The following is a 10,784-nucleotide window of genomic DNA, read 5'->3' as shown; positions in this document are numbered from 1 at the left end:
CTCAGAGCGGCGATAGCTCCGGCTCTTGCAGAGGCCCGCCGCAGCTCTTGGACACGTTGGGGAAGAACGGCAAGCCGGCGAAGAACTTCCGCCAGATGAGTTGGCACCTCATTGGATAGGGCCACCACGGCCAAGGCGCGCTGTGACCCGGTGTAGAGTTGCTCCACCAGGGTGTACACGGCCTTCAACTTGGTCACCACGCTTTGGTTGAGGTTGGCGCTTCTGGGACCTGTGTAACAGAGTAAGATAAGCCGCCGGCAATGATGGGTTATGAGACATAAAAATTTTAAACTGGAGGAAAGCCGGTGGAATGACTTACCGAAGATTGCGGCAACCATCTGGGACACTTGGCGTTTTAAGCCGGAGAGTTCGGCGGTCTTCTCTGTCAGAGCCTTCTCCGCCTATTCGGCCCGATTCACCAGATTAGCCTTCTCTTCGGCCCAAGCTTTCCGTTCAGCATCAAAGTCCGTCTTCAGCTTTTCTTGCGCAGCAATACTGGACACAAATTTGGCATTGGCCTTCCGGGTCTCAGTTTCTTGCGTCCTCAGCCGGGTCTTCAGATCGGAGATGTAAGCTTCAAATTTCTTGCAAGCAGCCTGCATAATTTCCGGGTTATAGGATGAACAGTTATTATGCAATTTTAAAGTCCCAAGCACTTTCCAAGCAAAGACACTTGGCACTTGGGGGCTAATGCATATCGAACGTTTCTATTTACAAATTGCCGGTTCAAGCGAGTAAGCCGGAACTTAAGGCTACAACATATTCTATCATAAGTCGTAGACTTAGGGAATGGAAGATGACGTCACGGCGGAATACCCGGAGTCCAGAGGATGACTTCACGCCGGGTTATGGCCTTCACACAATTGTAAGCCGGAGATTTTCTGTCGAAAGAATTGAAGATTGACACGAGCCGGCTCAAATCAATCTGGGGCCTAATGTTGAGGATATAAACCTTAGAGTCACCCGCCAGAAAGGGCCGGGTTACTCATAAGGGTCGTCACTTGAAGCCCGGTGCCAAGCTTAAAGACGGTGGGCCAAAGATGGGCTTAAGACCAGGAGACGGCTTAAGGCCCGTAGTGATAAACCGCCGTATGGCGAGACTTGTAGTGTAAAACAAGAATAGTTGAGAGTCCGCGCCGGACACTTTTATGAGCCGGCCGGGACTCTGAGAGCTGCTGGGCGTCAACCTCTCTATATAAAGGGACGACCCGGCAGCGGTTTAAGGACAAGAAAGATCTCATCGAGAGCCAGGCATAGCAGTTAAGCTCCCTGGTCATCGAAACCCTAATCAATACCACCTCAACTGGACGTAGGCTTTTACCTTCACCGTAATGGGCTGAACCAGTATAAACCCTCGTGTTCCTTGTCCCGTTAACCCCTTCAAGCTTCCTAGCGGTGATGGCTCCACGACTAAGTCCTAGCTTGAGGACATCTGCCGTGACAATTCCACGACAAGGGTCATCTTTATTTACCCCCCCGGGCCAGTTCTCCTTCAAGTGCTGGTCCAAACCGAACGACGTCCGGCGCCCCCTGGGGAACCAGGGTCTATGCCAACCAGACGTCTGGCTCATCCGGTGTGCCCTGAGAACGAGATATGTGCGGCTCCTATCGGGATTTTTCGGCACATCCGGGCGGCTTTGCTGGTTTTGTTTTACCATCGTCGAAATGTCTTGTAACCGGGATTCCGAGACTGATCGGGTCTTCCCGGGAGAAGGAATATCCTTCGTTGACCGTGAGAGCTTATGATGGGCTAAGTTGGGACACCCCTGCAGGGTATTATCTTTCGAAAGTCGTGCCCGCGGTTATGTGGCAGATGGGAATTTGTTAATATCCGGTTGTAGAGAACTTGACACTTGACCTTAATTAAAACACATCAACCGCATGTGTAGCCGTGATGGTCTCTTCTCGGCGGAGTCCGGGAAGTCAACACGGTTTCTGGGTTATGTTTGACATAAGTAGGAGTTCAGGATCACTTCTTGATCATTACTAGTTGACGACCGTTCCTTTGCTTCTCTTCTGACTCTCATTCGCGTAAGTTAGCCACCATACATGCTTAGTCGCTGCTACAACCCCACCACCTTATCCTTTCCTTTCCCATTAAGCTTTGCTAGTCTTGATACCCATGTTAATGGGATTGCTGAGTCCTCGTGGCTCACAGATTACTACAACACCAGTTGTAGGTACAGGTTATGTGACGATCATGACGCGAGAGCGATGTTTCTTGATTTGGAGTTCTTCTACTGATTCTTCGATCAGGGGATAGGTTCCAGGTCGGCAGCCTGGGCTAGCAGGGTGGATGTCGTTGGAGTTTCTATTTGTGTTTCATCCGTAGTCGGATGTTGATGCTTATGTATGATGTATTGATGTATTCGTGCGGCATTTGTATGCCTTGTATGTATCCCCAAATATTATGTAATGTTGATGTAATGATATCCACCTTGCAAAAGCGTCTTCAAGATGCGCTTCTATCCTTGGTGGGACCTTCGTGTTCCTTTAGGATAGGGTCGCATCTTGGGCATGACAGAACTACATTAGTGCCCTGTTAAATTTTGGAATTATTCCGGGTTTGTTTGTCGTTTTTTATATATTAATTGAGTTCCTGGTCATTTAATGTGCATAAGTCAATTTTGAACTACAAGCACATGCTCTCGTGCACCAAAGTTGGTTGAAAAATCATATTTGTGTCCTCGGGTGAATTTCTTGGTCCCATGCATGAAATGAGAATAAAATTAAAACATCTGGGCATCGTGGCTCGGCCGAGAACATTGAGAAACTTGGTTTTAAAATTCTTGTAAATCCAAAACACGTCTGAAAATCATGAAACTTGGCATGGATGTCATGTCATGGTACTACCATGTTGTGGTAAAAAAATTGGCCGAATAGGAACATATTTTGGTATAAGCTTCTTGCAAACCGAAGCTTCTCTCAAGAAGGCTCGTGGTTCTGAGAGGGAATGTGCCACCTTTGAATGTGAAACGATATACGTTCTCCCCCTTGAGTTTATTTACAAAGGCAACATAGAACTACATGAGTGCCCTGTTAAATTTTGGAATTATTCTGGCTTCGTTTGGCCTTATTTACACATTAATTGAGTTTTTGGTCATTTAATGTGCATAATTCAAATTTGAACTACAAGCACATGCTCCCGTACACCAAAGATGGTTGAAAAATCACATTTGTGTCTCGGGTGAATTTCTACTCCCTCCTTCCATCTATATAGGTCCTAATGCGTTTTTCAAGGCTAACTTTGACCAAACGTTAGAGCAATAATATATGACATGCAACTTACACAAAGCATACCTTCAAATTTGTATGTCAAAGGAGCTTCCAATAATATAATTTTCATAGTATACATCTCATGTGCTATTAATCTTGTCAATAGTCAAAGGCTGTCTTGAAAAACACATTAGGCCCTATATAGATGGAAGGAGGGAGTAGGTCCCATGCAAAAAATGAGAATAAAATTCAAACATCTGGGCATCGTGGCTCGGTCGAGAACATTGAGAAACTTGGTTTTAAAATCATGAAACTTGGCATGGTGTCATGTCATGGTAGTACCATGCCGTGGTAAAAAAATTGGCCGAATAGGAACAAATTTTGGTATAAGCTTCTTGCAAATCGGAGCTTCTCTCAAGAAGGCTCGTGGTTCTGGGAGGGAACGTGTCACCTTTGTGTGCATAATTCAAATTTGAAATACAAGCACATGTTCCAGTGCACCAAAGTTGGTTGAAAAATCACATGTGTGTCCTCGGGTAAATTTCTAGGTTCCATGCAAGAAATGGGAATGAAATTCAAAATTCTGGGCGTCGTGGCTGGGTTGGAAACATTGAGAAACTTAGTTTTTTAATTCCTGTAAATCCAAAACACGCATGAAAATAATGAAACTTGGCTTGGTGCCATGACATGGCACCAACATGCTGTGGTAAATTTGCAGTCCGATTTGCGAAGGCGCACACATTAACAATCAACAAAGTCATTTTGGAACAAGTGCTGTCACGTTACAATCGGAAACACAAGTATTATTGAAACCGTGGGCGTTCTACTTACTAGTACCATTTACGTGCCGCCACGCGTCCCCATTTTTTATTAGCTAGGAGGCGCCGTGCAGGGTAGCTATTTGAGTACGAGAGGCGTGCGATCAGACCCCTGCGCGTGCTTATCGGGAGGAGAGCCCTTTGACCTCCATCTGCCGTCCACCTCTCTCCCAAGGTCTCCATTAATGGCGCCCGAGCCTCTGTTTAATGGCGTGGCTATGTCTCACTCGACTGAGATTTAAGAGAGAAAAAAGAAAATCTGAAAGCACGGATCTTGATGTAAGATCCGACGGACCTATATAGCATCTACTGCGACTTATAGCAAGACTGATGAATATATAAGGACGATTAATTTTTTTTGATCAAAGAAGGGCTTGCCCCTTCCGATTTTCATTACTGAAAACCACCACAATTCACAAGAAGTTCAGCACAACTCCAGCCTAACACGAAGGACTAAAAGCTACCAGATTGAAATCGCAACATCCCAAGAGGCCAACAAAGGCCAAACATCCGCGCTAGAACCCAACATTTCACAACCGACGACACAATCCACATCCTAAACCGATTATTACATCAAAAGAAACCAGGAAACTGAAGGAAGCCCAGCAGCAACTAGAAGAACAGCAACGCCAGGGTCGCCACAGCAAGAGTTTTCTTCATTCCAGCCTCGCAACATTGATCTTCCACAGAAAGATAAGGACGATTAATTGTCTTACATAATTAGAAAGATAATTAAAAAAGCCACATGCGGCTACGCCCGAAATACACAAGGGCAAAAGAAGAAGGAAGACAAGGATCTGGCTCGCTGATCTCTACTTTCTTGATGCGTTGCTGCAGGCCGCGGGAACTAGTCTCCGCGGCGAGCGGCGATGAGCTCTTTCGTGTCCTCAAGACGCTGCTTGAGAACATCCACGGATTCCTCCACCAGCCTTTGGCGCTCGTTGCGGAGCATGTCATTCTCGTCCATAAGTTTCTTGACGATGACGCCGGTCCTCTTCAACAAGGCACTGGTCTCCTCCTGCTGGTCTGCACTTCGGACGATCTTCTCCCTCAGCAGGTCGCGCTCGGCCCGGAGCCTCTCATTGCCCTCCCTTAGTTGCCGGATGACGCCGGTAGCCTGTTCAAACGAGGCTTTCATGTCGTCCTGCAACCTCGCCCAGCCGGAGATCTGATCCATCTGGCTATGGACGATCGCATGCATGCGCCTGTAACAGTCGTCGCCTGCCCGCGAGAAATTTTCCCAGGCCGCCGCGGCGCGGCGGGACATCTCTGCTGCATTCGTGGCGCGGCGGGACATCTCTGCTGCTTCCGCGGCGCGGCCGGACCAGTCTGCTGCATCGACGGCGCGGCGGGACCTCCGTGCTGCTTCAGCGGCGCGGCGGGACCTCTGTGCTGCTACTTCCGCGCGGCGGGACATGTCGGCTGCTCTCGCAGCGAGGCGGGACATCTCTCGTGCTTCCGCTTCCATGCTCGCCTCTCCCTGGTGGCAATCTCTCGACCCAGAACTCACGCTGGCCATGGCAGACGCAAGGGAAGGATGCTGAATGACTTGTTTGTTTTTGTGGATGAGGAGTTGAGGAGGAATGTGCAGTCATCTTGGCATACTAGTATTTATAACCGAGTACTAATACGCTCCTAAGTGGGAAACCGTTTAGGTTGTGATCGGTGTGAACAGGTTTGCAATTCAATATAGCGTGGTACTAATACGCTCCTAAGTGGGAAACCGTTTAGGTTGTGATCGGTGTGAACAGGTTTGCAATTCAATATAGCGTGGAGTAATTTGGAATGTGACGAGACGCAAGCTCAAAATTTATTGACGGTTCTAGTTTCGAAGTGCGGCACTATTCCCGGATGGAGTACTTCTTTTTCTACTCCCTCCTTTCCGGTTTTATAGGGCTTATCTCAAAATTTTAGTTTTTCCATTTTATAAGGCTCAATTTGGTTGTTCCCCAACACATGTTCAGATTCCAAGGTGCATTAAATCATTGCATGCAAGTATTAAGAGAAAATTGACCAATGCATGTACTTTATGCATGCATGCATTGCAATTAATGCATTGATAAACATAATTTTTTGAGAAAAACAAGAGCATTAATTAGGTGCTTTTGCAAACTACAAAAAATATTCCACCACTCACCATCTTGGTTGGTGAGATTTTTGAATTAAGCCCTATAAACCGGAAAGGAGGGAGTACTGCTGTGTACGTGCAATAACTGGCACCGTCGTATACATATCTTACGGTTAATGGGGCGTTCGACAGGAATAGCCGCGTGGCGAGCTCTCACACACGCGTCTGTTTTTTCTCGAAAAGGAGGATGATGACCCCCGGCCTCTGCATCTGGGAGTCACACACGCATCTGTAGCTACGAATTGTAGTGTTCTCAACCATCCGATTGGCTCTATCATGGATGTACCTATATACTAAAACATGTCTAGATACATCTATATTTTGACAAATGGAAGGCATGTATTGTGGAACGGAGGGAGTGCTTGTCATCAAAATGGATAAAAAGGGACGTATCTAGAACTAAAATACGTCTACATACATCTCCTTTTATCCATTTTGATGACAAGTAGTACTTCTTACCCAAAGGAACTTTATATCCAACAGACACAAAATATCCGTTCGACTGTTGGAAATTACTGATCTGATGTCGAAGTAATTGCTGCATCGCCACCAAAACCCACCATTTCTTAAGCTAAAGTAGACCAAGGTAATCCCTATATTAGCATATTACTAAGATAAACAGAAGGCACTGTAGAAACATTTAGGACGTGAGCTTGTCAATCTGAATGTGGAGGGACACAAGCTTAGCCCCGGCCAGCAGCTTGGGCGGAACTGTCAAGAAGGTCAGCTCCTGCACGTCGACGTCGCCGGGATCCTTGCTGCTTGTCACCTCCATTTCCACCTTGACGGCGTCGGTCGTGCCTTTGGGCTCCCCCGGCGGGCCGTTCGCCCACAGCTTGGCCACGTAGTGCGGCAGTGGGGACGCCCCCGCTCTGATGCAGACGACCGACACGGCGATAGGCGCGCCGATGTCGAGCACGCCGCCGACCAAGAAAAACGCGCGGCGGTCCTCCTCCGCGAACAGCAAGAGCCGTGGCTCCGACAGTGGCACTTGCAGCTGGAGCACCTTGCCGTACTGGATCCTGTGCACGGGCATGGGATGCGCGGTGCTGATGTGGTGGTAGAGCGCCGGCGGCGGGCCTTCGTAGCCGCAGACGGGCACGGGGCATTTGCAGGGCGCGAGCGGACACACGCTCTGGTGATCGGCGAGCTTGTGGTAAGTGACGTAGAGCCCACAGCCTTCGTGCGGGCACTCCACCCTCACCGACGAAAGGACGGAGTCCACCGCCGTGTTCCGCACGTCGAAGCCACCGCCGCGCTCGCACTTCTGGCACTGCCGCTGGTTCCCGGGGCGCTCGACGCGGCAGTCCGCGCAGGCCAGGTGCCCTCCCTTGCACTGCAGAAATCAATCGAACAGCACATCAATCAAGAAACCTGCACCTTGCTCAATCAGCCGAACGGACGAGGTGTATTCGAACCTCATACACTGGAGGCGTCAAGGGGCGGAGGCACAAGGGGCAGTGGAGCACGGTGAGGTCCATCGAGACCTTAGAGAGCTCCATCGTCGGGTCCTGTTCGGTCTGCATGATCTCGCCCTCCTCGTGCACAACCATCTCTCGACTTGGGCCGGGGTATTACAAAGCTTTACCGTCACATATTTTATACTACTTCAAGGTGCATTAAATCAACACATGCAAGTATCAAAAGGAGAGTCACGGCATGCATGCATGCGTTGTAATTAATGCATCGGTAAACGCAAATTATTGAAATATATCGAGTGCAGTGCTTTGATGTGTCGCGTCAACTCGTACATCAACGAGAAGTTTGATTATCCTCTCCCTCGCGGACTTAACTGCACCTGCCTTTGGCTGTATGACAGGTTGGCCACACACCTGTCGGGCCCACCTGTCATACACGCAAAGGCAGGAGCGTCCCTCCCTCGCCCATGAGCGTGGTGGCTGGCAAGACTAGGAGAAGCTTTCGCTACACGCTCTCCCTCCCGCACGCGGTGGACATGCAGCAGTTCAATCGGTGTCAGATGGCCAGAAGCGTACTGTAGTACTCCTCCAGTGCAGTAGTACTCCATCATTGTTCGACTTCCCGAAGAGGCGAAGAGCCAAGCGCAGCCCGGACGCTCGTGTGGCAGTTTCATGTGTAGAGTAGTCTAGGATAGCGTGTACCGTGCCTGTAAGCTTAAAATCGTTGGGGTCGGCTCCATGCTATGTGGCCGTCTCGAAGTTTTAAAAAAATTAAAATAGTCTTCTGGCCCTACCTGACACCCTGGTGATTGTAGTTTGCACGCTCATCTGGTCAAGACAGGAATATATATTTTAATTTGTTTTTTTCGAAAAGGGGGGACTCCCCGGCCTCTGCATCAGAACGATGCATACGGCCACATATATTTTAATTTGTGGTGGGTAAATGTTAGAGGTTGCAGCAAATATATTGTACACTGCGGGTCTTTCAGCCAAGTTTAGAGGCAAGCATGTGGGGCCAGTGCTATGATGTGTCGCGTCAACTCGTACAACGAGGAGAAGCTTGATTTTACTACACGCCTTCTCCCTCACCCATGCGCGCGGTTGCTCGCAAACGAGGACAGGCTTTTGCTTAGTAGTACTTCTACAACAAGCTATCCGTCCCGCTCGCGGTGGACGGACATGCAGCAGTGGATTCGACACTGTAGAAGCAGTAGTAGTAACATCATTGTTCGTCTTCTCGAAGAGGCGAAGAGCCAAGCGCAAACCGAACGTTGCAGTTGCGAACATTGGAGCACGCATATAGCCAGGCTCTTGCATGAGACAAAATTGCTATGTGAGCCCACTATTGTACTAGTACGTACAACTACTTGCTAGTATAGCCCTGTAAACCAGAAAGGAGTATTTGCCCTTCTAGAGATTTCAACAAGTGACTAGACTACACCGAGACGGAGTACATATGGAGCAAAATGAGTGAATCTGCACCGTAAATAAATACGTACTAGTTCTATCGTTTTCCTCTCCGAGGTGCACAATATTGAGTATACTGACTAGTCTCTTTTTGACACGCATTTACGTTTTTTTACACAGTACAGACGCAAGCGCTCATATACACGCGCATACACTCACCCCTATGAACGCACACACGCACGGCACTATCATCTTGAAATTTACGAAGTCACCATAGGCACCTCGTCGTCGACGGGTCCATAGGTGCTTGAATGCCAAGGAGGGAGAGGGTAGCGGTTCCCGAGACGTTGAACGGTCAATGATGCATCCTCAATTACATGCAGAGGGAATTAATTGGAGAAGCAGAATAGAGCCAGCACGATGTGAATGCAACACAGTTTGGACTCTCATATAATAAAGGCGCCCCACCACTCCAATCCATCTACTCCCAAGTCTCTGCGCAACACTGCTCACTCCAATCCAAGACCAAGTGACCAGAAGCCACAAGCACCTATGGAGGCGATGGACGCGAGCGGCAGTCGGCTGTGCCAAATCATCCAAGGCGCCGGCCTGCGGCCCCGCACCGCGCAGCGTTTCCAGACGGTGCTGGCGACCGCAGGCATCGTAGCCCTCGCCGACGCCGGCTTCGCCTCTCGCATGGACGACATGATGGTCAACTCCATCCGCAAGTTCACCGCCGTCAAGAAGCGCGCGGACGACCTTGCCGTACTGCTCCAGCCCGCGCGCCCAGGCTCCTCATTGCCTGCCACCCTCATCGGCCTCCATGGTGACGAACTCTTTCAAGCCCTGGTGGCCCTGCAGGTGCCGGAGGTCGCGACGAAGAATGTGCACCTCGAGGCCGCGCTCGCCGCGCAGCGCCTCGCCATGCAAGAAACCGTCGACCTGCACATCCACGTCTACGAGGAAATCGTCTACATAGGCCACTACAAGGCAAGCGAGGACAGAAAGACGTTGGCCTTCTTCCAGCGGCTGGAATCTTTGGACGCCATTGTTCAGAAGCACGTCGACCTGGCCACGAAAGCCGCTGCTACTTAGGCGCCGTTCGGTGGGCCGGCGCCCTGAGTCGAGGAGGTGGACGTCGTCGATGGATGCATCTCTTCTTGCCTCCTGTAACCAGCACTGCATCGCCTCGTGGCCTTAATGTTTTATTAGTATAGTACTCCCTCCGTTCCCAAATATAAGTCTTTCTAAAGATTCCAGCAAGTGACTACTACATACGGAGCAAAATGAGTGAATCTACACTCTAAACTATGTCTACATACATCTGTATGCTGTATTCCATTTGAAATAGTATCTAAAAAGGCTTATATTTATGAACGGAGGGAGTATATGGCATTTTTATTCCAGTCGTAACGTTTTCACTGTGAGGTGGGGCCGCAGTTGAGCAAACCCACCCCGCCCACCGGGCGTCGGCCGAGTTTAGAATTAGAAGAGAGAAACGAGGGAGGAGAGCTAGCTGTAGCACGGACGCTGTTGTCAGATGGGACTCGTGTTTATAGAATAGGAGTACTGAGCACTCGTGCCTCTTTTTTTTGAGGGAAAAATTAGTCGTATGTCTAGTACCACTAGTTGGGTGCGTGCGACCTATAGCTGTCATCACTTTAGGTCTCCTTTTCGAACCGCGGCTACGCTTCACAGTACATATTATTTCACGCATTTATCCTCCTATATGTACTCCTAGGCTATTTCCACGTGCTCCCATTCGCCGACATGTGGGACATAGAGCATCTGGGTCGT

At 49.2% G+C, this 10,784-nt stretch overlaps 1 protein-coding gene across 1 annotated transcript; it reads right to left on the bottom strand.

Moving 5' to 3' along the window:
- Positions 1-6,802: 6,802 nt before the first annotated feature.
- LOC123074474 (putative E3 ubiquitin-protein ligase SINA-like 6) lies at positions 6,803-7,715 on the bottom strand. The gene is made up of 2 exons (XM_044497316.1): positions 7,650-7,715; positions 6,803-7,498 (listed from the first exon to the last, which is right to left on the bottom strand). The coding sequence occupies exons 1-2, from the start codon at positions 7,713-7,715 to the stop codon at positions 6,803-6,805; spliced, it is 762 nt and encodes a 253-aa protein (XP_044353251.1).
- Between the last annotated feature and the right edge of the window lie 3,069 nt (positions 7,716-10,784).

Source organism: Triticum aestivum, chromosome 3D (assembly GCF_018294505.1).
Source record: "Triticum aestivum cultivar Chinese Spring chromosome 3D, IWGSC CS RefSeq v2.1, whole genome shotgun sequence".
In the NCBI taxonomy this organism is placed as follows: Eukaryota; Viridiplantae; Streptophyta; class Magnoliopsida; order Poales; family Poaceae; genus Triticum; species Triticum aestivum.
The sequence above is the reverse complement of the archived record's forward strand: the minus strand, read 5'-3'. Positions and strand labels throughout refer to the sequence as shown.